Source organism: Nelusetta ayraudi, unplaced genomic scaffold, assembly GCF_046127955.1.
Source record: "Nelusetta ayraudi isolate G7.1 ecotype Tasmania unplaced genomic scaffold, CSIRO-AGI_Nayr_v1 ptg000053l, whole genome shotgun sequence".
Taxonomy (NCBI): domain Eukaryota; kingdom Metazoa; phylum Chordata; class Actinopteri; order Tetraodontiformes; family Monacanthidae; genus Nelusetta; species Nelusetta ayraudi.
Genome location: NW_027466103.1, coordinates 4,466,260 through 4,491,567, shown reverse-complemented (window position 1 = coordinate 4,491,567; position 25,308 = coordinate 4,466,260). Strand labels below are relative to the sequence as shown.

Here is a 25,308-nt window from a genome sequence, read left to right as displayed (position 1 = left end):
TTAGTGTAGCACTTTTTTTTTTTTTTTTTCATGAAAGAGATCATTTGGATTTCTTTTCCTATAAATATATTTTTTCCCCCCCCACTTAATTACCAGCCTGTGAAATCAGTAGTTTCTCAACGACTCATAATGAAAGCCACGGTTAGAGGGTGATTTTTGATTTTTATGTTGCTTGATGCAGACGCAGGTGTGTGTCAGTAGGGTGTTTCCCAGCAGCTTCAAATTAAATCAGTCATTTGAAATTGAAGACCACAACATTCTATTTTACATCTCTCTCTCTCTCTCTCTCTCTCTCTCTCCCTCTCTCTCTCTCTCTCTCTCTCCCTCTCTCTCTCTCTCTCTGTGTCTTCAGGGTTGTCTCCCCGTCCTCCCCTGAAGCCATGGACTAGAGCTGCGTGTGGTGCCGACAGTCCCGCGGTCATCAGATGGCTTCACAACAACCCGCGGCCAAACTGCAGAAAGTATGTGAGACAACCAGTGCAAAGTCAAAGTGCAAGCCAGGTCGAAATCCTCCATTTCTGTCACCACAACTCCCACACTCAGGGTTGTAGGGTGATCATTATTATTATTATTATTATTATTATTATTATTATTATTATTATTATTATTATCATTATTATTATTATTATTATCAAGTCAAGCTTTTAATCGATTGGAGGGCTTTTGCTCAGTCTATGTTGAATAAAAACACTATATAATTAATAGATTCACAAACAGTATATCTAGCAATTTGTTTTCAGCCGCCTGCAACTGCTGGGTTGGCTTTGGTGGACCTATGAGGAGGAGCCATCAGTGCCCTTTGTGACATCACAAGGGTGGAACTTTCATATTTCTAGAGTTGGAGTTTGGTGACAATGGAGACGTATTCTATTGTTAGAGAAGAGTTAGATTGGAATTTGAACTGCTCACTAGTGAGTCACTGTCTTTTATATTCTATGTGGTGATCACACAGGTGCGTGTGACTAGTAGAACAACTCTGAACTTTTGTGCTTATTTACATAGTGTAGTACTATTAAAAGTAATTAGCAATGCACACCTTTCTCAAAAAGCATTGCAGTTGTATTAGAGCCTTGTCAGAGAACTTTTAGAAGCCATCTAAAAAGGGGAAACGGCTCTCAAGCTGTTCAAACATCGCATATTTAGTTGGTTTTGATCATCAGATAATGAACGGAACTGTATTATTTTTAATGTAGTATTTTTGCTGCGTGCGGTCACGGTGGATTTCATTTGTGGCAAACCTGTGCCCGAGTGCGTGCGACAAATATGCAAATGCTGCCATCATGATTAACAGGAAGCTGGGCAGTCTCAGTTTCCTGTGGCCCACAGGGTGTTACATCAGCGCCAGAGAAGAACATGCACAAGGGTGTTTCTGAGTCATAATTACCTCCCACAGGGAAGCGATCTGAATAGGGCTTATCTTGAGGGAAAATAAGGGTCACGACTTAAAAAAAGAAGCAGCTTGTTACATCAAACACATCAGGCTCCTCGTCAACAGACTGTTGGTCCGATCAGTCCGCCTCTGATTTAACTAACGAGCGCATAAGCGTTGCTGCTGCTGCGTCCAACTGCTGTGCGTCTCCTGGAGTTCACAGAAGTGGCCGACGGTAACTGGGTCGCCTCGAAGTATGAAGTTGTTGGTTGTTGTGCGAAGATTGTTCTTTTTTTTGTTTTGTTTCTTTTTTTTCTATGTGATCCCTATAGATCAGATTTGAGAACATCCGAGTCAGTGGAACTCCACCATGATAACCTGTCCGCCCTCCTAACAGTAATCCAGCTGCTGTACCTCAGCCTCAGTAGTTGGACCGCGCTCCAAGCAGAGGACTTCCAAATGGAAGGCAGCCAGTTCATTTAGATGATACTATAAATAAGTTTTTCAATTATTTATTTTTTCTGAACAAATCTTTATTTCAATTCTGTTGAATTGAAATTCTTTTGAATTGATGCAATGGCTCAACAAAAGGACTATAATTGAAAATTTGGCTTTTTTTTGTCAATTGTAGATCGTTGAGAAATAAAAAAAAAGTGGGGATAGTCAGGCTCACACCTCACCCCCTTGGTTGCCATTTAGCCAGTTCCAGGGTTCATCTGCCACTGCGTTCGGCTGCAGTCAGACTTAAAGGTCCAGTGAGTAAAATTTGGCTTGATTTAGGATTTTTACATTGGTAAAAGCTTAACATAGTGCCAATAAATACATTCATTAAAGTGTATACTCGGGGTACAACAAAAGTTATTTGGTTTTCCAAACCTCAGAACGATTCTCATATATTTAAGAATATACGTACAGCAATAAGGTTCTCGCTCCTAGTTGGCTGCCATGTCATTATTGAAGTAAGTCTGCTTGACAGAGCCCTAAAATCCAAACGCAGTGTCAGTTTTACACACTGGGCCTTTAACGAGGAGTGAGCAGGCTCTCCGTACATACGCCTCCGCTTTCGCAACAGCTACTCGTGTCACGTGACCAGGCAACAGAGGTGTGGGCAGAGCATCTGAGCATCTCCGGCCGGCTCTCTCTCTCTCTCTCTCTCTCTCTCTCTCTCTCTCTCTCTCGCTCTCCTCCTACTCGGGTCAAAGGTCAGGCCTGAGCCGGCGGCGGCAGTGGCGGCGGCGAACCTTCGTCCCAGAGAACAGAGGGTCCGCTGTCGCAGCTGCCGTCCTTGTGGGTGCGTGCTTCTTCCCCGACGCCGCGCCGCTCCTCCGTCACCCCACTCAGCCCCCGGCGGAATGTCGGCGACGCGCGCGCTCGTTTGTCTTCCCGCGGACGGAAGGAGGCCGCCTTGTTAGTGTTGTTTATGACCCGGCGCGGCGGTATTTGTTGATCGTTAGGGGGCCGAGTGCAGAGTGGCTGCCGCCTCCAGTCGCAGGATGGCGTGAAATAACCCGCACGCTGAGTCGCCAGGCCCCTCGTCCTGGCCGCGGCCGGCCGGCTCTGGGTGCCGAGATTGGAACGTGGCCAGAAAGCCTGTGGTTGACGCTCGGCGGCAGGAGGAGTGTTGTTGTGATCGTAGGCAGCCGGCCAAAGGTGTCGGAGATTGTCACCGCGCCACTTCCGCTGGCTGCTAACCCGAACCCTTGATGTTTATTATGAGTGCTGCCTGGCTGAGAGCAGAGACCAGCGTGCACAGGAAGTGCCCGTCGCAGCTTCACTCGTTAGTACGCAGTGTTGGGGAGATTACTCTGTTCATATCACTGGTTACATTTACAGGTTACCCTGTTGAAAATGTAATAGTTGTGTAACTGTTTTTTGCTCTATCAAGGTAATGTAGCTGATTAGATTTGATGGCATTTGATTTTTTCTTCAAAATTTTGATTAAATGTTTAGACCTGACAGTGTTGAGCTTCAAGCAGTCCTCAAAACAACAACGACAGCAAAAAATAACAGCCATAAGGTCAAACTTTAGAACCTCTTTCTACTGTGAATCACTTTGAGGTGCAAAATCAGGGCAGCATAACCTATTATCTTTTAAATCAGCAAAATCCATCACATTTTGCCTGCTAAAGCAACCACTTCACATTAAATTTAGCGCTGAATTAACCCCACTGAAAATGCAACCGTCTACATTTTGGCACAATTTCAAATATATGTGTGTGCTGTGTATGTGCGCGTCTCTTTTTGCCAACTTTTGCTGCAGTTCCGAACTTGACAGGAGAACCAATCAGAAGCATCAGAATAGTATCAAACTTTTGTTTGTGGAGGGAAACAGAAAAGGAGCCAGTGCAAGAGAAAACCATGCAAAGCAACAAAAAATACAATTATTAAGACAAAGTCCAGTCTTTTTTGTGAAAATTGGTCAGATGTGATGAAAATTGTTATTATGAATAATTCCACAACTAACTGTAATTTAATTACAGTTACTGTTTACAATTCTTTTCATTTTGTAAATAAATGATAAATGAGTGAATGAACAAATAAATAAATAAATAAATAAAGGAGAGGAGTCTTTTGAGCAACCGCGCTGAACGTTGACCATCGTCTTGTGTTTCTCCCTCTGGTTCCCAGATGAGAACGTGAAGGCTGGCGTCCACCAAGGCCACCGCTGCACCTTGGGCAGCGCACACACATGATCACATGACTCTGGACATGGACGCGGTCCTGTCAGACTTTGTTCGGTCCACGGGGGCGGAACCGGGTCTGGCAAGAGACCTGCTGGAAGGTAAGGGAACCGCCGGGGCCCCTCGGCCCAGCTGGAGTGCTTTGGTGGTGGGTGGAGTGAAGGGTGGGCGTCTCCCTGTTGTGTCAGGGCGGGGGAGAAAGGAAAGGAAAAGGAAAAAGGGACAGGAAAGGCAGGAAGGGAGGAGAGAGGAGCGGCCCGCTGATTTAGAGCTTTTGAGAGAGCGAGTTTGTGCCTGTTCACTGAGGCCCATTGGGGAGCCGAGAGTCGCTGGCACTCTGACAGTGGACGAGTGGTTCTCCGTGTAAGAAAACAACTGCGGAGGAAAGGAAAAACACAAAGTGCGCACAGGAAACGGCACTTGACGGTCGCTGAATGGGCAGCCGCGTCCACCTGTTTATTCCAGTTTGAACGGAGCCCCTGATTGGATAAAGAGACGCCGCACTCTAAATACACTTTTGCCTACTTTGCGTTCTAAAAAGCATGCTTCACGCTAATCAGACCTCCATTAGGGGGATGAAATCCTCGCAGAGTACATGCAGGATGCGTCCTGGAAATCTTTCTTTTTTTTTAATTTATTTTTTGGTGGTTGCAAAGCTACGCAGCTGCCGTCTGGCCCGATAACAGAATTAAAGTGTTGGGCGTCTGCCTCTCCCTCCTATCAACCTTTTTTTTTTTTAAACCGCTTATTCTTTGGCACCGGGCCACCGGGTGCAGACTGTGACATTACAAGAGGCGTCAAACAAGACAGTGCACTCAGACAGAGGCAGACGAGAGGAGGGGACGTCCTCTTCCTCCTACTTCTTTTCTTCCTCCTCCTCTTCCTTCTGCTCCTCCTACTTATCTTCTTCCTTCTCCACCTACTCCTCCTCTTCCTCCTCTTCCTTCTCCTACACCTCCTCATCCTTCTCCTACTCCTCCTTCTACTTCTCTTCTTCCTCCTCCTCTTCCTTCTGCTCCTCCTACTTATCTTCTTCCTTCTCCACCTACTCCTCCTCTTCCTCCTCTTCCTCCTCCTACTCCTCCTTCTACTTCTCTTCCTCCTCCTCCTCCTCTTCCTTTTCCTCTTCCTCCTCCTCCTCTTCCTTCTGCTCCACCTCCTTCAGCGGTGAGCTGGCTCTGCTGCTAGGCTAGGTTAGCTCTGCTTCTCAGGGCTTCACCTGTTAGCTGTGCTGTGACGCTGTGCCCTGACTGAGTCACAGGTGGCGCCCTGGAGGTGCCCCTCTGGGGCCTCGAGGCTTGTGTGCGCACTGAAACTTGTGTGATTTTTCGGCAAAAAGCTAAAAGTTTTAGGATCGTATCAACAGTGACAGTTGCTTTGTGGGCTGGAGCTCGTGTCTGGAAGGGCGTCCAACATAAAAACCAGTTGACGGTGGCGACCCCTGAAGGGAAGAGCCGGAAGGATTTACTCACCTGAGCTGCTTTGACTAGAAAGCCATACACAGGAAATTCAAGTTCAGCTCTTTTCCCACTAGACGCTGCTGAAGCACTTCCATAATGGGATGCTGCCGGTGCTCCTTTTGCTGACGACAGCCCACAACAAATGAACGCGGTGAAACGATGCCTCCTTACTAACAGCAACAGCAACAATAATAATAATAATAATATTAATGATAATAATAGCGCGGTAATGTAAAAAGCACTGAAGGCCACGGAGGGCGCCAAGTGAATGATGGCGCCAAACTTTAAAGCCGTGTTCCTGGATGCGCGCAGCTCCAGCTGTGGAGACCCGCCGGGCTTGGATCGCTTTAGCATTGATTGGCGTGAGAGCGATTAGCGCGGCGGCGGTTTCATGTTCGGGGCTGCCGAGAATCGTTAGGCCTGCGAGTCTGGAGGAGGGAGGGAGGACGACTTCCTGCAGGTCCCTCACACAGGGAGTCCATTAAGGGAGCCTGTCTCACAAACACGCTCGGGTTACAGGCAGGCGCCCTCAGAATGTTTGCAGTCGGGGCGGGGGCGGGGTGGGATGGGGTGGTGGAGTGGAGGTGTGGTAGGGTAGGGTAGGGAGGGGAGGTGATGTGAGAAGTGCAATAGCCAGTTCCTGTCGTTCCTGTCGCTGGGTTACAGTGAGGCTGGGGAATCGCTTGTGTCTCTGAAACCTGGGAGGAAAGTGTGTGTGTGTGTGTGTGTGTGTGTTCACCGAACATCAGGATATTGCTGTCAGTTGGCTAAATGATCCGTTCCTCCGCCGCTGTCTCGATCGAGGCAGCAACAAACTCTTCCTTCGCTTCCAGTCGTCGACCTCACAATGCATCGTGTTTGTTGACTGGGAGCTTTGCACTGTAAGGTCGTCACGTAGTTCAAGTGCATTTTTTTTTTTTAATGCCCGTAATTTCAGGATTTTTTCAGTATGGAGAAGAAGGAGGGCATTAATCACAGTTAATGACTTTTTAAAGGTCCAGTGTTATCCCCTTTACAGGTCTTTATCTTTCATCCCAGATGGTGGTGGAGCAGATTCATGTGACTTATTATAAAAAAAAAACCACTTAAGGACAGCAAAGACTTCAAATTGAAGACAACCAGTCACCTCTTAAGCTCTCGCGGGCTGCATAAAATGCGGCATAAATCTTTACCTGGCAATTAACGTGGAAGTTTCTCTTGTGTCCTAAAGGTAAAAACTGGGACCTCAGTGCTGCTCTGAATGACTATGAGGAGCTCCGGCAGGTCCACACTGCCAACCTGCCGCAGGTTTTCAACGAGGGCCGCTACTACAAACAGCTGGAGGCACGTGACACGCCCACCCACGTCAGCAAGATCGACAGGCCGTGCGCGCCGAAGCAGGAGGACAATGCGCAAGGTGCGGCGGCGAGGAGAAGCCTTTTATTTCCAGCAGGTCCCTCCTTCCTCCCAACGCTCATTCTGTCCCTCGTCCCCCTACAGAGAAGCGTCTCTCCCGCGGGATCTCCCACGCCAGCTCTGCCATTGTCTCCCTGGCACGGCTGCAGGTGGCCAACGAGTGCACCAGCGAGCAGTTCCCTCTGGAGATGCCCATCTACACATTCCAGCTGCCCGACCTCAGCGTGTACAGCGAGGACTTCAGGAACTTCATCGAGAGGGACCTGATAGAGCAGTCCACCATGATGGCTCTGGAGCAGGCCGGTGTGTGACGCACAAACAAACAGAGTCTTTTTGGTTTTGTGGCTAAGGTAAAAATGCAGCAGCTTATGGGTCCAGTGTGTATAGTTTTTAAGGAAGTCTGCCTGACGGCACGTTTGGTATTTAGGCCACTGCCAGGTGGGCTTCCTTAAAAAATGGTGGCCCAAGATGGCAGCTAGCTAGGAGCAAGATATTTGCTCTGTGTATTTTCTTATATGAGAGAAGTTTTAAGGGTTGGAAAACCAAATAACTGTTGTTGTACAGTGAGTATACACTTTTATTTATGTATTTTTTTCAGCAGTATGTTAAGCTTTTACTGATATAAATCAAGCAACATCGCATCAATCATAAATCATGCCAACTTTTACACACTGGAACTTTAAGTCCGCATCGGTGAGAAATGCCAGCAGCGTGCGAGGCAGAAGGTGAGTCGGGGACAGAGCAGATCAGAGGGGCGGAGTCATGTGCATCCTGGATCCCTTAAGATTCATAGCCCCCCCACTTCTGCTTTGATCCAAATATTGAGAGAAGCTTGTTAGCACGCTTTCAGATTCTAGCAGCCGGCTGCTGCTGCTGCTGGTGTACACACACACACACACACACACACACACACACACACACTGCCTCCCCCACCCTTCACCTGACTCAGAATGAACACTGGGATACTTCATATATTTAAGAAGCGCGTGGCAAGTCTTTAGGATATTACATTCTAGTGGCATTACCGAGCGCATGACAGCGTGTGATGTCAAGTGTGAAATCTGGCATTAACCGCCTCACGTATGGCCCTCAAAAATGTATGGAATCTGAACGCCTTGCGTTCCTTAAAAAAATGACCACACCTCGCTGCTGCGTCAAACGTGTCTCTGTGGCCTCGAGTACAATAAAGCACAGCCGGCGGTTCCGAATCGACGTGCAGATCCGGACACTGAGATCGGACCACGATGGTCCTCGTTAGAACGGAATTAAAAAACGTGGAGAGAAAGTTGTTCACGTTTTGATCTCCGTCTAAGCCGGAGCGAATCATTCTGAGCTGTACTCAGCTTTACTGTTGTTAAATAAATGATGCAGTCGGGTCTCGGAGCAGTATGGCTGCCTTGCCGTACTCTTCCGCGCCGCGCCCCGCGGCTGCGATGCAGTTAGCAGCCCCTCTGGGAGGCAGGCAGGGTGGTGATGGAGCAGAAAGTGGAGCTGCCGTAAAGAGAGAGGCAGTGAAGGGAGACGTTCCGCCTCATTTTGATTGTTGCCTTCAAGGCTGATTGCGCTTGTTGGGACGGGCGGGAAGGCTTCTACATCACTTCTCGGCCTTACTCTGCGCAACCTTGCATGTCGAGAGAGATGGCAATAAGACATGTTTGGAGACTGACGGGCGCGGCCTGCACCTCTCTGCTGTCAGGATATTCTATCCTTCTTTTGACTAGTTAGTCTTAGTCGACCAATTGCTGTGTTTTGTCTGCATTAGAAGGGAAACAACAGGAATTAAAACTTGAGGCTGATGAATGGTTATAGAGCAAAACCAAAGCGGTCAGGAAGTAACTTTACCTTCAAAAAAAGAAATTTGAAGTAACTAGAAAATAAGACGAAATCAAAACAACCAGATGCAGCAGTTTCACTAATTATTGTTTTCAGTTTTAGAAAGCTCTCAGATTGTCTCATTGACGTGCAGAAGTGTAAAAATGATAGATTGGGTTGATTCTACCATCAATTTGGAAACTAAAATGACCAACGGTGATTGCACTCAGCTGTAACAAGTATTGTAAGTTAATCATTTTCAATGGTTAAACATTTCTGTGGTGGTTCAAGCCAAGAGAAGAGAAAGGAGCTATGTGGATTATTACTGCTATTCCACCTCAATGAGTACAATACAACAGTGAAACAAGAGTGAGAGTGACACCTGCTGACTGGGGGGAATTATTGCTACCCGTTTTGCCTTTAAAGGATCTTCTATTGTTTTACCATGATGCATTTTCTTCGTCTGTGTTGATCTTTGGGCAGACGTGACGTTAACCTCCCCGTGTAAACAGCTACCATATCCTTCCTCTGCTGTTTACAGGTCGCCTGAACTGGTGGTCCACCATGTGCACCAGCTGCAAGAAGCTGCTTCCTCTGGCCACCACCGGCGACGGGAACTGCCTCCTCCACGCTGCCTCTTTAGGTGAGCTGCTCCATATTTATCCATACACATATTTATCCGCCCAGTGACGAGGAACTGTTGACCTGAAACGACTGTTTGTACGTTCAGGCTGTCTGCTGACAGTGAGCTGACAAACATAGAGGAGGAGGGGGAGGAGGAAACAGGAAGTGTGGCAAGAATGGACACTTCCTATTTTCTGGAGAGGGAGGGAGACTTCTGACCGACTGCAGGAAAGCGGCGTCAGCTGCAGGGTGGCGAATAGCAGCCTGAACAGGGTCCCAGTGTGCACAGCTGTCAAGACTTTGAAGCATCAGATGTAATAAAAATCCAGCCTGACAGCTAGACAACCGAAGCCTTCCGATGGGCCACAAAAACAATATAAATAAAAAATTAAGACATGAGGTCATCTGAGCAGGGGTTGGGGGAGGATTTTTTTTTTCTGTTTTACAGGTGCTTCTCAAAAATTCAACCTTTTGTCTGTGCAGCACATAAAAGGCGTTGTTGTGTCTCTGGCTCGGCAGGCATGTGGGGCTTCCACGACAGAGACCTGATGCTGAGGAAGTCCCTGTACACCATGATGAAGAGCGGGGCGGAGAGGGACGCTCTGAAGAGGAGGTGGAGGTGGCAGCAGACCCAACAGAACAAGGAGGTGAGGGGAAGGTTTTTTTGCGAATGGCGCCCCCGACGTGACCACAGAAAGAAAGGACATGCGGTGCGTTTTCGGTAACCTCGGAACTGCGAAGAGAGCGCACGGCTAAAAAGAAAAAAAAATGTGCGTACATCACAAAAGCGTTTTTTTACACCTGCGTAAATCAGTAATTTAGGGGGAAATTCTGAAAAAAGTTGCATGAGGTGTACCAGGAAGTCAATCAGTTACATTGACATTAATCAAATTCCGCAGATGAGCGCTGTGACAGCTGTAATTCAGACAGCCAGAGGAGGAGATTCAAGACAGTGGAAAAGTCGAAACAGAGATATGTAATGGAAGAAAAACCCTCTCAGTTATAAACAAAACTGCAACATCCACCCCCATGCTTCCTGAAATGACTTAATGCAAGCTGTGAAAACACAGTTTTGATGCACAGCATCACCTGGCATTCATTTCAGTGCTTATATTTTGGAAGCTTGAAAAATACTGCTCAGGTTTTCTACGCAAACGTGTCACAAAAAGTGCTGATTTCCAATTCCAGCCCGAGTCGCTCCTTTGGGTTTCCGCTGTGAGGGAAAAACGCTCCTTTCCGTCGAGCGTCGTATTAGCAATGGCGCTAACGCTGTCAAATCCCCTGCACTTCCACTTCCCTTCGCTCGATGCCCGCGGATTAAAGCGTTCGCCGATCTATTCGTAAAACGGTGTCACCAAAAGATGACTCAGACGAAGAAGTAGCCCAGATGCTCACGCTTTAATGAACGCCCGTGGCACTGCGGCGGCCCCGGCGATCTGAGATGCGCAAAATTAGAGTCCGTCTTTAGTCGTACGTCTTTCCCCCTTTTTTTTCTTGTGCGTATTTCATCTTTGATCAAACCGTCGTTCGGCAGAGACGTACGGTGAACCGCCACAGGTTGGGCGAGTCAGGAACCTTGTAGGCGCAGATGAAAGCAGCCAAACAGCAGCAGCTGCCTCACAGAATGTCCTATTGTGCGTTTACGTGTGTGTGTGTGTGTGTGTGTGTGTGTGTGTGTGTGTGTGTGTGTGTGTGTGTGTGTGTGTGTGTGTGTGTGTGTGTGTGTGTGTGTGTGTGTGTGTGTGTGTGTGTGTGTGTGCAGTCAGGGCTGGTGTACACCGAGGAGGAGTGGGAGAAAGAGTGGAACGAGCTGCTGAAGCTAGCCTCCAGCGAGCCTCGCACTCACCTCAGCAAAAACGGCAACACCAGCGGAGGGTAAGCTGTTTGATAAACGTTCATCCTGACGCAAAAAAAAAAAAAAAAACAACAACCAAAGGAAAGGACAAAGAAAAACAAGAGGGCGCCCGTGGGCCTCCTTGCTCTCAACTCCCCAGACGCAGCAAATATTGTTTTCCTTTAGCTCTGAGTTTTGGCGACTTAGTCACGGTGAGAGGCTGTGGGAGAATGCAGTAGCAGCAGCAGCAGCAGCAGTAGCAGCAGTAGAGCAGTTGAGAGCCTCTCATTGCACATCGCAATCCTCCAGAAATGCTCCAGGGGGCGCCACCACTTAAAAACAAAAACGGCCTTTTTGGGCTTGACGAGAGCGTCCGGGTGAGAATCCCCGCTCAGCAGCTTCTTTCAGTTTCAACAGGGTTGTTGCTGAGTTGGCGGGTGAGACTGTGCCCTCTACTGGCTGCCGTCGGTATGAAACGAGTCCGTGACCCGTCGTCCCCACCCCTATTGCACACAGAGCATGTGGGTTCCCCACCGCAGGCTGAGGAGGCATGTTGGAAACTCACTGCGGTTTCCTCCTGATGTAAACTGAAAGCTGGTTTTCAGTACATGTACACGTGTGTGTGTGTGTGGGTGTGTGTGGTGTTTTATTTTTTTCCATCTCTCGTTTGCATTTCTGCAGAAATGCGCTCGTCTCAGGTTCACTTTGTTGTAATAATAATACGCTACACAGAGTTCGGTTCCAATTTGCATGAGCGTGTTTCTTTGGGTTTTCTTTTTTGTTCTTTTTTGAGGGAGTGACTTTATTTTTATAAGTACAGGGACAAGGTACAATCAACGTTATTAACCATATTAAATAGGGAACGATGCACTAGATGGTCTATCTATCTATCTATCTATCTATCTATCTATCTATCTATCTCTCTATCTATCTATCTATCTATCGGCATTGCACCTGTGCTTACCTGCACACCCGCACACTCCTCCTACACACACACTGACTACAGGTGCGACGACCAGTGTGTACAGCATTGCAGTGTGAGCATCCACTGCCTTTGTTGCTGCTTTGTTGTGTTTGACAGTGATGTAGGGATTCTCTCCTGTGTCCGCTCCTCCTCTGCAGCGAGCGTCCCTTTAAAGGGCATAATTGGCTCGTTTAATCCGACGGTTTTAACCTCTCGTCGAGTCAGACTCACAAACGCGGTAATCAGGTCGGGGATGTCTGATGACCCTACTGTGAGATGAAGCCCCCTGAACGGGGTGCGTGGGCCTCACATATTAAGAGCCTCTTTATTAGTGAGTTTGGCAGCGCTGCTGTTTGACAACTTAATTGTTCCGGGTTTCCCCACCACCACCACCACCCTCCCTCCGGTGGATGCGCCACGGCTGAGGGATCTGCCTCTGCTGAATCGTCTCTGGTATCCAAACACAAGTACAAGCAGATGGTTCTGTGGGCGCCACCTTGTCCTTGTCTGTTGAAGATATCGGCTGGTGGGAGCCCGGGAGGAGGGGTGCGTTAGATCTTGAGATCACATCTTTTTGGGGGCTTTAGTGGGGATTTTTCACCTTCCTCCTCGCATCCCGTCGCACCAGTTCAGGAAATTTGCCCGATGATCCCACAATGTTTTCTCACCACTCGCCCCCTCCTTCCCCTCCAGGGTGGATAACTCTGAGGATCCCGTCTACGAGAGCCTGGAGGAGTTCCATGTGTTCGTGCTGGCCCACGTGTTGCGCAGGCCGATCGTGGTGGTGGCCGACACCATGCTCAGAGACTCAGGAGGAGAGGGTAATTTAAATATAAAAAACTACAACGTAAACTCCGTCCTCTGTGCTGAAGGAAAGCAAAGCACCGGCTAATGTAGAAGGTGTTCAGTTGAGGCAAACCGGGCTGCTTTTATTTTGATAACTTGAAGACCTTTCGGCGAAACCAGCCCGGTTTGAATCAACTTTACGCCTCCTCTATGTAGATGACCCGGACAACTGAGATCCTTCACAGTCGAAGCGTCCATGCTAACCTCCGCTGTCATTGCAGCGTTCGCTCCCATCCCGTTCGGAGGCCTCTACCTGCCGCTGGAGGTGCCGCCGAGCCGCTGCCACTGCTCGCCGCTGGTCCTGGCGTACGACCAGGCTCACTTCTCGGCGCTGGTGTCCATGGAGCAGAGGGACCAGCAGAGGGAGCAAGGTAAGGAGTGGGTGGAAGGATGGGGGGGGGGGGGGGCTGTTTTTGTCGTTTAAACAGGGGAGGAAAAAGAGCAACGAGGACGACGAGGAGGTTTTCACCTGCTCGAATGTTTCACGAGTTAAGTCGGGTCGTCGCTGCTCTTAAGTCGGAATGGGCGGATTTGCCAGAGTGCAGGGCGAGTGGTCCGCCTGTCCTGCTTTTGGGGGTGAATAATGTATGAGACGGCGGTCTAATTACCTGTGATCCATTATTAAAGCGGGCCGCTTGGCAGCGGGGAGCCAGGGGGGAGGAGCCCATCTTGAGACGGAGGGTGGACAGCGGGCGCCTTCCGTTTTGACTCGAGCCTGCATTTAGATAGATAGATAGTTAGATAGATTGATACACTAGATAGATAGATAGATAGATAGATAGATAGATAGATAGATTGATACAATAGATAGATAGATAGATAGATAGATTGATACACTAGATAGATAGATAGATTGATACACTAGATAGATAGATAGATAGATAGATAGATTGATACACTAGATAGATAGATAGATAGATAGATAGATAGATTGATACACTAGATAGATAGTACTTTATTTATCCAGAATGAAATTCAGTTTCTCAGCTGCACAATCATTCAGCAACTCAGTTCATAAAATAACTGAACTGAGATAAAGACAAAGAAGTGATTTGATTTAGAGAGTGAGAGAAGAATTGAAATGCAGAATGAGAGGTAATAAATAGTAAAATGGAAAGAAGTGACAAATAGCCAGTGGTATTCAAATGAAGATTTGCAGGGTGTGAAGTGCAGAGTGCATGCATGTGTGACGTCACTCCACTCACCCCTCCCCGTCCTCCCACTGCCCCACCACCAGTTCGTGCAGTGGGTGGCTGCTGAGAGTTCTCCTCTATTCTATTCTATTGTATCTCTTTTACCAAATAACACCCAGCTGCATATGTTGCTGCGTGGCGCTCCCACTGAAAAGCACTTCTGTTCTGGCGTCCAGAGACTTTTGACCGCTGAAGAGTTTTTTTTTCCCCCTCCCTTCTCCTTCCTATCTTCCTGCCCTCGTCTTGCCCGCTCTGCGATGCCCGGTTCTTCCCACGGCGGGCGCACGTCGCTCAATGGCAGCGCCGTCCTCGCACGGGGTTTCCTTCAGTTAGCGGACGACCGAGGATCTCCTTGACAACCGGCCTCAGTAGTCGCAGCGTATCTGACTCAGTGGGCGGAACTCGCTTGTCAGCGTGGGCAGCGAGCCAACTTTGTCTCTGTTTTCCGCTCTAAAATAACAGCACAGCGTCCCACTTCCTGCTTCCTCTCTCCGTCTTCTTCCTCCTCTTCCTCCTCGCACCTTTTCTTCTGCTATGCCGAGGCCTGGAAGTCTAAACTGTAGCTGTTGTGTCCAGTGCAGTGCAGTGCAGTGCAGTGCAGTGCAGTGCAGCAGACAGACCCATTTTCACATCTTCTATTCTTCTGTTTTTCCTCTTCCTCCATGGAGACTGCAGTGGAGCAGGCTCACAAATACTTGCGCTGTTGTCACTAACCTGGTGGAGTTGGTTGGTGCCCTTTCTGATGTCTGATTTTCCAAACCTTCTTTTTGTAAGCACAACTTTTCTTAAAAAAAAAAAAAAAAAAGTGGAGCAGTAAAAAAAAAAAATCAAATCTGAGAGTGCCGCACTTTTCGGGAGTTCGTTTGCAGACCAGAGAGAGAGAAGCGTGTTTTTCTTTATTTTAATAGATCGTTCTGCCGTAGATGGCATTCTCCCTTTCGTCCAGCAGGTGGTGCGTTTGTCCGTCGAGCTTGCAAACCTCTGCTGCATGACTCCACTTCGTTCTGTTGGTACACTGTGTCCTGTGGGTGGGTTCACAGCCTGTTTTGTCTGCAGTCTCTCCACAGGATGTTATGAGGACTTAGATTTGAAGGGGGGGGGGGGCGCTTTTCTCTGCGATCCTCTCAACTTACAACCATGGCTGAGGTCTCCTGCATCTTTACAGTCACAGCTTAGAAGTGGTGCTTTTTCTTTCTTTTTTTTTCCACTACTAGCACGAGCCTGATGTGTATTCAATCTGCCTTTAGAAACAGGTTGGTGGTGGTTGTGAACATTTCTAAATGTTTGAACAGATGCCAGACGCTCCCTAATGATCCCCTGCCAATTAGGAATGAGTGTCGCCCCTGCCGGCCCCCTAAGCCCCCTGACCACATCACCACATATGGGCAGGGTCCCGGGTATTTGGGCCCCCTGACAAGCTGCCCCTCCCTTCTGACAGTCCCACCAATGTTTGGCCTTCTTATTTCTCTCCTTTTTTTTTTTTTCTTTCTCCCTCCCTCGTTCTCTCCCCTCCCCCGGCGGGGCGAAGAGCGCACCGTCAGCTCGGTGTGTGTTCAGGTGCTTCCAGTTAGAATAGTGGCTCTTTTTGTCGAGGAGATTATACAGTAACCTAATTCTAACTCACACACACACACACATACAGAGGTCTGTTTTGGGGGCAGTGTGCAAAGTAAAAAAAAAAAAAGACAAGGGTGACTGAGGTTATTTTGCATTTCTCCCTTCTTTCTGAGAGCATCCCTGTAAAAGTTAGCATTTTATTCTGTCTTTTCCATCAGCTGCTCACCTGCTGTGTGCGGCAAACACTGGCTCCTCAGTCGCCGCCGCCGGCCTCGACTTTTACCAGCGTGTTTGCGCTCCCGCGGTAAAGCGACCGTGCGAGTGCAACGCGGGGCCCTTTGCTCTGCGGCTATTTCCAGCTCTCGTGCGCGGAACCAAAACTCTTCCAGGCTTTCTTTGGCATCGCGTCCGAAACCCCCTCCGACGTACATCTTGAATGAAGAGCTTTTACACCTTTCACACGCAGACCACCTACGAAGGAGAGCAGCGAAGCCCTGCAGATCCGATCGAGAGACGTAGTGGGCTACGCCCCGCGCTGTCAGCGTAATTAAATCAATGTGGCAACGGGAATTTCACTTCTATTTGTTGTGGGGATGTTGTTGTCGTTGTTGTTGTTGTTGTTGTTGTTGAATTAAATGTGATGTTCTTGGAATTACCGTCCAATTAAATTCCGTGGGGGGAGAAAAAAGAAGAAGCTCGGGCTTATTTATATGCATGACTGCTGTTTACTCGGCTGAATTGAGCTCTTTAAGTCTGCAGCTGTGCAGTGACCAAAGTCAGGAATTCAAATGTGTGCCTTTTTCCAGACCGTACAAATAGTTCTTAAATCGCAAGTCAGAAGAAACTGTTTGGCTCGGTGTCGCTGCTGCGAGTCAGAGCCGGCGACGGGCGACTTTGTCTTCCAGGAAGGAAAACGAGGAGCGAGAATTTTCTCTTCTGGCACACAAACAAGGGGGGCGATGCGCTGGTTTATTTAACTCAAGCCTAAACAAGTGCGACCACATGAGGGCTTCTAGAAGACTTTTGGCCGTTTTTGTTTCCACGCAGGTTTACGGGTGCCCGTAACCCCCCACCCCCCCGCCGCCTCTCCCTTGCAGCCCGCAACCCTCCCGCTTAGAATGAAAGATGCAAAGTGGCTTTCACGTTGCTGAGTGCACAACTCCCGCGCGCCGCGGAGGGCGATGATGTCATCGGCGCACAAGCTGTGGGAATCGGTCATTCAAGGACAACAAAACAAGGCTGCCAACAGGGATAGTAAATACATTACAGCACACTTTAGTCCCCCAGAGCTCAATTGGCAGCGTCGAAACTCTGACTCTGGACCGGGCCCAAGTGGGAAACAACAGTCTCTCTCTCTCTCTCTCTCTCTCTCTCTCCCTCTCTCTCTCTCACACACACACACACACACGCGCGTAACTTAGTAATGGAAAGGAAAAAAAAATGCATCATTGGGCCTTCAGGACGCCACCTCCTGGTCCTCTGTTTGCTTCCTTGGAGTGTTTGTGATTATGGCTTCTCCCTGGGTGGGGGTGGGGGTGGTACTGGTAAGCACCACCACCACCACCACCCTCCCCTCCGCCCAGTTTCCTCCGCTGCCTCTCGATTGTGGGTAGCCGGTGGTGCAGAAGGCGTCGCTGCGTGCCGCGCGTGACCTTAGGCGTGTTTCCGGACGCAGCCTCAGTGGGTCAGTAGCGGCAGCGCCGGTAGCGGCGGCGCTTCCATCCACTCCGCTGATTGAATTCCGCTCCTCCTGCGAGAAACGGTGTCAGCGCCGAGCGTGGGCGTGGCGGCGCTAACGCCGTCTGGCACTCTGGAGGCGCCTTTGAAAAAACAAAGACAAAAAAAAAACCAAACCCCAATGCTCTCACAGTGTTTTGACACTTAGCTCACTGGTGGACTATGCAGTTATATGTGGGAGGGTGGAGTGGAGGGCGGTGCGGGGTTGACCTGCAGTCCCATCAGGGGACACAAGAGGGGGAGGGGCCGTTGCTGCTGGTGACTGCGTCTCCGCGCAGCAAACAAAAAGGCTTTACTCCCATACAACACAACAGTGGGACACTTCTTCTTCTTCTTCTTCTTCTCTCCCAGGTGGCTCCTTCTGTGACACACGAGCCTCCTCTTCACTCTACTCCACGTCCACACGCACCCTCGTTCTGATCTGATCATCTTCCCAGTGGGGGTGGAGTCATTCAAGCCCTGCGCCCCAGTACAGTGTGACTGCATGACACAATTTCTTTTTGCTTTCGCTTCATTTTACTGTGCTAATTGTTGAGCGAGGCGACACGGTGGCACAGTGGTTAGCGCTGCCGCCTCACAGCAAGAAAGTTGTGGGTTCGATTCCGGGCCTGGGACCTTTCTGTGTGGAGTTTGCATGTTCTCCATGTGTCTGCTGAGCTCAGGAATAAGTGGGTACTGAAGATGGTTGGATGGATAATTGTCTAGCGGATACACTAGCTAGGGTTGCCACCTCCCAGAGTTACAAATCCGGGACATCTCGGGGGGGAGGAGATGTCTCAAGTCTGTCGACGGGGGGGGGGTGTCACCGAAATATATACGGGACAAAGTGAAGTGCGTCCTGTATCAGTTCATTACGGGACAGGTTTTTTAGTTGCCAAATACGGGACAATCGCGTATTTTACGGTAGTAGACCACAGACGGAAATCAAATGAGGTTTTGTCATTTTCCCTAAAAAACGGGACAAATTCCGTGGTGAAAAAAGAGAACAATTCTGGGAAAAACGGGACGGGTGGCAACCCTAACACTAGCGCTGTGCCTATAACCTGAATTACTGCAAAAAGCCCCCCAAAAAAACCAACAACATAAAGGTGAAAATCTGAGGTCAGTTTTTGAACAGAGATGCAGAAGGCAGAACAGGTGAGAGTGAGGACGAAATCTCTGCTGAAGTGGAAGTGGACGCGAGGGCTGTTTGTGACACAGGAAACGTGTGAACCTTTTTCTGTTACTTCCCCTGATGTGTCCACAGGTCTGCGCACGTGAAAGTGGTTCTCATTCTCATGGACCGCTCGACGTGTTCAGACGTACTTCAAAATAGAGATCAATCATCTTTTATCTCCTGCGTGTAAAATAAAGTCTCAACGATCCAGGAGGTTTGAACTAAACCTGCTGGCAGGCCGCCGTGGCCACGCCCATCTTCAGCTCTTCTCCTCGTGCTGTTGGAACAGCAGCATCGGCTCCAACCTGAAACACAGAGTTATTCATTTTTTACGATTATTTTTATTGCCCTTGTGATCAGAGCTTTGAATGCTGCTGAAGCCAGTAAGTGATGAATATACAGTCATTAGCCACATTACTAGGAACACTTCACTGGGAGCGGCCTGGGGTCCTTGTTGCCTTCAGAACTGCCTCCATTCTTGTGGGAACAATGTGGATTCAGTGAGGTCGACGTTATACGCACAGGCTGTTTTTCAACGTCGACATGACGTCATTGGGAATATTTCCTCGGTTGCGTGTATCCTCCCAAAATGCTCCTTAAGATGGTGGGCTGTGGGGGTCATTTGAGTTCAGTGAACTCGCTGTTCTGCTTAAGTAACAGCTCAAAGGAACTGTGGCTTCACTTTCTTTCTCACTTGGCTGCCGAACTTCTGCTGTCGGCTTCACGGCGACCGCCATGTGATTGGCCTGTTAGGCGCTTTGGTTATAATGTTCAGCTGACTAAAAAGCAGGCATGGACAAACTATGGCCCGGGGGCCATATGCAGCCCGTTAAGCTTTTTATTCTGGCCTGCCGAAACGGAAGAAATAGTAAGTAATGAAATAGCTGGATTTCATTAGTTATTTTTTTTTTAAGAGTCATTTCAATAAAGAGCTAAACATCGCGTGGCTTCAAAGACATGATATTTTGTACTGACTGAGTGTTGGTTCATTTACACAGATATTCTGCATTTCTCGTTTCCAGTGCAGCATTTTACAACCAGGGTATTAGTCCCAGACATTTTCTTGCTAAGCTATCGATTACCTGTGAAACTAAACTTCCTTTTTGGGAGACATAAAGATGTCTGAATCCAAAAAAGAGGGAGATGGAGAATCCAAAGAATGATTTTTAATCAGCCTGGATTTTGTGCTCGTAAATGTGGCTCGTGTCCTCCATCTGACGCTGACGGCTGGAATATCTGTAGCCCCCTGAAGTGCCCGCCCCTTCCTGCTGTCACGCGGGCCGGCCTAGTCCAACCGCTCCTCCTCCAGCCCTTGTTTTGATAGGCAGTCATGCACACACTGGCACCGACATGCTCGCACCCCCACTCCAGCCCGTCTCCCGCGAGAGGAAGCCCGTGTTGGTGTCCGCGCCTCGCTCGCCGTCCAGTGATTAATGTGGGAAACCTTATCGCGCTCGCGAGTGCTTGATCAAATCAGCGGCGTATGAATGAAGCCACTTCTTCTGCTGCTCCACTGTGTCTAATTGCGCCGCAGCATTAAACCAAACGCCTACGAGGCGCTACGAGTTTTTCAAGTGAAACGCATCGCTTTTAATGCGACCTTTTAGCTCTTTCCCTCCCTGGGTCACTGGAGACTTGTGCCATAAATTCCCGCTGGTTAATGAAACACAGGCAAGTGATTTTCTCTGAGCACGTGCCCAAGGTTGGCTAATCGAACTCACAAGAGAAAATAAGGACGTGCAGTAAACATTTATGACCCCGGCTGTCAAAAGGTAAACAAGTACTTTGGTTTCACTTTGACCCCATAAACTCGGCGTTGTTGAGCCTGTACAGTTTGCTTGTACGTGTTGTTTTTATGGCCCGCGAGCAAAGACAAGTCACTCTGAACACGGTTATTCATACAGTTAGGCTACAGGCTTGACGACTTTCCCCCCAGACCACAGGGATATCTTTTGTGTGTTGTTAATACTGGTCGGAAAAATATAGACCTGTTAAGAGAACCAAAGAGGAACCCTAAACACGATCTGTCAAGTACAACTTGTTCTTCTTCTGTTCTCAGCCAGAAAAAAAACTGTTTGGGCTTTTACTTAAATTCTATATTTTAATGAGCATGTGTTGTAGTATCATGTAGTTATTAGTTACATTTTTACATTTTCACGACTATTTACATTGTAGATTGTCACTCAAGGCATCAAAACTGTGATTGAACACATGTGGAATATGTATGAAACAAGTTTTATATTTTAGATGATCTAGAAAAAACACCTCTCAAAAAATATATTTATAACATAACATATTTAGGTATTTAACTGGTCATATAGCTGGTCATATAGTTGATGTCTTCAGTATGTACAGCAGGCATGGCCAAATGGGCAAACTACGACCCGCGGGCCACATCCCCCCCCCCCCACCCCCCCGTCAAGAAGACTTTCGTGGCCCGCCGACACGACGCAGTTCTGTCATGTGGCCCATTGCAAATAAAGTTTGGGCCACCCCTGATCTACAGTTTAGACAGTAGTAAAGATGAAGAAGAAGCAGGTGTGTCCAAACTTGGACTGGTAGCGTAGATATCCAACATAACAGCAAAACGGCATTTGTAGCCCTCTGTTTGCAGCATCCGGGAGAAAAAAAAAAAAGAAACAGAACAAAGCTTTGTGGGCTTATTTGGATCCACTCGACGAGACGCTGTAGCAGAGAAGCTCGGCTCTGAGAGAAGCAATTACCTCAAAGCTTTCAAGAGGCGGCAGAGGCACCGCTCTGTCACGTCGACACGCTCGTCCGTCTGCCTGAAGAACGGACGGCCAAATCGCACGAGCCCACGTTTATCCCGCACCCCCGCGCTGACACGCACGCGGGATAATTAACTTGGCATTATTCTGGTGTGTCATTATGGCGTCGCCTAAGCTCTTCCGCTGCCGGTGGTGGGAGAGAAGGGGGAACGAGAGGGGGGGGGGGGGATGGCGTGCGACGTGGTGCGCTGCGCTGCTACCACCAGGCTAACCTCCCGATAATCTCGTCCCCCCCCCCCGTCCAGCTGTTATCCCTCTGACCGACTCGGAGCACAAGCTGCTGGCCCTCCATTTCGCCGTGGACCCCGGCCGGGACTGGGAGTGGGGGAGGGACGACAACGATAACACCAAGCTCGCCAAGTAAGTCCCGTGCGCCATAGGCCATAGGGTTGATGCTTATCGTTAGAGTACACAGCAGCACTGGCTGTGCAAGGGGAGGGTTAGGGGAGTGGGAGTCGGGGGGCGGGGGGGGGGTTAAATCTGATTATGGACTGCAGACTCAGGTGACTTCAAAGGGGGAACACACAGGGAACAAATTGCGAGTCACGTCAGTCACCCACAGGGTTTCCCAGGAGCGGCCTGGCTGGAGCAGCCACGCCCCTCCCGGGGTTTCTGCCAGGGTCTCTGTTTCACATTCCTGCAGCTCAGATGCTTCATTCTGCTGCTGCTGCTGCTGCTGCTGCATTATGAACGGGTGCGGTCAGTGCTGGGAGAAGATGCTCCCAACAATCATGAATAACTCTTTTTCAAGCTATTCCTAATAGATTTCAGGCTGTATTTTCTTTTTTTTCCCCCCAAAGAAGTCAATAAGGTCTGAAAAAGGCCAGTCCCACAAATTGTGCGTGACACACCGTTGCGTTCCGGTCACGTGTCGACTGTTTGCGAGCGCTGCTTCTTCCTGACCTCCCTTTGTGTCCTCCTGCAGCCTCATCTTGTCTCTGGAGGCCAAACTCAACCTGCTGCACAACTACATGAATGTAACCTGGATACGAATTCCATCTGAAACAAGGGTAAAATTTCATCACGCACAACCAGCACACACACACGCACACACACGTGTGTGTCTCGCTTGTCATGTATGATTTGTACCCCGCCGGGCCAGATGTTATCACAAGCAGACGTGCAATCAATCCGTTTTATTAACTGTGAGCAGGCAATATGAGCTCCAGCATTCATGTGGACGTGATGATGATTTCTCAAGCGATTTCTTTGTTAAAAAAAACAAAAAGAAACAAGGCGAATCCCTCCTAAAGCTCCCACATTGTACGTTGGATTCCTAGTTTTCCACATCTGCAGATGTTTTGAGGTATCAGGGCTCAGGGTTTTCTGTCCTCCCATCACTGCCCCACAGAGGTGGGAGGGAAGAATTTGAAAATACCAGGTAGATTTTTCAGGTACTTGAGTTTTTTCTGACCCGAACTCTTTACTTTTACTCCATACATTTGGAGCTGTTACAAATGATCCAGACGCTCATGTAAGAACTCTGGTCAGTCCAGATTATTCTGTTACAACCTCATTTTGCAAATCAACAAATTTGTTGTTGCATTCATGGCACTTTTTACTTTAGTCCATTTCAGAAGCTGTATTTTCATACTTTTGCATGAAAATACTGTTACTCACGTACAGAATGTGAACACTTTTATCACCTCTGCTGCCCCGTCTGATGCCTGTGCGTCTCTGCGCAGGCTCCCCTGGCTCAGCCAGAGTCCCCGACAGCCTCGGCAGGCGAGGACGTTCAGTCTCTGGCCGAGTCCATGGACTCGGACCGCGAGTCCGTCGGCAGCAACTCCAACGTCAACAGCGGCAAGCCGGGCAAGGAGAAGGACAAGGACAAGCAGCGCAAGGACAAAGACAAGAGCCGGGCCGACTCGGTGGCCAACAAACTGGGCAGCTTCAGCAAAACCCTGGGCATCAAGTTGAAGAAGAACATGGGCGGCCTGGGCGGCCTGGTGCACGGCAAGATCAACAAGTCCAACTCGGGCTCGGCTCGCGGAGGGGAAAACGCAGGCGACAAGGCCAAGAAGAAGGAGTCCAAAGCCAACAAGGGGACCAAGGAGGAGTCGGGCCAGTCGGGCCAGTCGGGCCAGTCGGGCCAGTCGGCCAGCTCCACCTCCTCCGAAAAGGCCATCAGCCCCTCCCCCACGGACCGGGAGCGGCCGCCCAGCTCCTCGCCGGCCGAGAGGCTGCAGCAGCAGCTGGACGGCAAGGCGCTGGAGAGCTGGCGCTACAGCACCGACGTCAAGCTCAGCCTCAACATCCTGCGCGCCGCCATGCAGGGCGAGCGCAAGTTCATCTTCGCCGGCCTGCTGCTCACCAGCCACCGGCACCAGTTCCACGAGGAGATGATCAGCTACTACCTGAGCAGCGCCCAGGAGCGCTTCAGCCACGAGCAGGAGGAGCAGCGGCGGCGGCGCGAGGCCGGCGAGCGGAGGCCTCCCGCCGCCGCCACCGGCGCCGCCGACACCGAGGCTGCCGCCGGGCCGCCGCCGCCACCGCCGCCGTTGCAAGCCTCCACCGCCGCGGAGCGCTCGGACGGCTCGCCGCCGCAGCAGGGCGTGGACGGCTCCTCCTCCTCCTCCTCCCCCCCTAATGGCCCCGCCCACTCTAACAGCCACAGCCACTCAAACAGCCACAGCCAGCAGCCGGCGCTCAGGTTGACGGCGGCGGCGGCGCAGGGCAGGAGCAGCCCCACCCCTCTGGCCCCCTCCCCTCCCGCCGCCGCACCTCCCCTCACCCCCCCACCGGTTCCCCCACCCACTCCCGCGCCTTACCTCTCCCCCAGCACCGGTGCTAGGAGGGGCCCTGTCCCCGTCTCGGCCCACTACAGCCATACGCCGCCCATCCAGAGACACAGCGTCATCCACCTGCAGGACGTCCGGGCCGACGAGCCCTACAGGCCCACGGCTGCGGCCGCTCCGGCTCCTGCTACGGTGGTGGGCACCCTGAAGACGTGCGCCACCTACCCGCAGCAGAACCGCACGCTGTCGTCCCACAGCTACAGCCCGGCCCGGCTGCTCTCCCTCGGCCTGGCCGGCGAGCACAAGTCGCACACCTACACCAACGGCTTCGACGCCGCCGACATCCGCGACCGCCTGGAGTTCGCCGACGAGGACGGCTCCTCGCCGCCGCCGCCGCCGCGGCAGCCCGGCCAGGCGCGCCGGGCGGGGCGGAGCTCCGGGAGCCCCCTCTACCCCCGCTTCCAGCTGCAGCAGCAGCAGCTGCAGCTGCAGCAGCAGCAGCAGCGCCGCTGCAAGCGGGAGAACTGCTCCTTCTACGGCCGGCCCGAGACGGACAACTTGTGCTCCTACTGCTACCGCGAGGAGCTGAGACGCAGGGAGAGGGAGGGCAGAGCGCAGAGGCCCGCGTAGCCATCGCGACCCCCAGGGGGGTCGAGGGGTAGTTGGGGGCGGCCAGCAGGGCGGCGCCACCGCCGCCCACGACGAGCGACACGCGGGGCAAAAAGAGAAAAAGTTTTCCTATTTTCCCTCGCCGCCCCCTTTTTCCTTCTCTGTCAGCTCCAGGTTTTTACTTTAGCGAGGGGGAAAGCGGAACTTGAAACAGTGAGCAGCTTTGGCCAGAATCTGTGCTCTTTTCTTTGTTTGTTTGTTGGATTGATTGATTTCCGACCACTGGTTTCTTCCATCTCATTAAAAGAAGATTAGTCTTTTACTTGTTTTAGAGTAAAAGTCGTCTCGCCGCGATGTAACTTCTCTGACGTGAAGGAAGGGGGTCTTCATTTTGCACCGAAGTCCAAAGGACTCGCGTCTCATCAGAAGGGAACATTGTTATTACTATTATGATTATTTTGAGCTCTTCTAATCAGTTTGAATGCAATACCTCTGCTTGTTTTTTTTAAAAAATCATTTCTTTAAAAGTACACGTGTAAAAGTT

At 50.1% G+C, this 25,308-nt stretch overlaps 1 protein-coding gene across 1 annotated transcript; it reads left to right on the top strand.

Moving 5' to 3' along the window:
* Nucleotides 1–339: 339 nt before the first annotated feature.
* otud7a (OTU deubiquitinase 7A) lies at nucleotides 340–24,855 on the top strand. The gene is made up of 12 exons (XM_076038008.1): nucleotides 340–461; nucleotides 3,998–4,151; nucleotides 6,721–6,906; nucleotides 6,990–7,208; nucleotides 9,259–9,360; nucleotides 9,861–9,988; nucleotides 11,104–11,216; nucleotides 12,833–12,960; nucleotides 13,207–13,356; nucleotides 21,663–21,777; nucleotides 22,343–22,427; nucleotides 23,103–24,855. The coding sequence occupies exons 2-12, from the start codon at nucleotides 4,067–4,069 to the stop codon at nucleotides 24,783–24,785; spliced, it is 2,994 nt and encodes a 997-aa protein (XP_075894123.1). The 5' UTR covers nucleotides 340–461; nucleotides 3,998–4,066; the 3' UTR covers nucleotides 24,786–24,855.
* The last annotated feature ends 453 nt before the right edge of the window (nucleotides 24,856–25,308 follow it).

Bases quoted from the DNA above. Each gene is read 5' to 3' on its own strand.
- otud7a (XM_076038008.1), top strand. From the start codon at position 4,067: ATGACTCTGGACATGGACGCGGTCCTGTCAGACTTTGTTCGGTCCACG. The intron at 9,989-11,103 runs GTGAGGGGAAGG...GTGTGTGTGCAG, and splicing joins AGACCCAACAGAACAAGGAG to TCAGGGCTGGTGTACACCGA. The intron at 12,961-13,206 runs GTAATTTAAATA...CTGTCATTGCAG, and splicing joins CAGAGACTCAGGAGGAGAGG to CGTTCGCTCCCATCCCGTTC.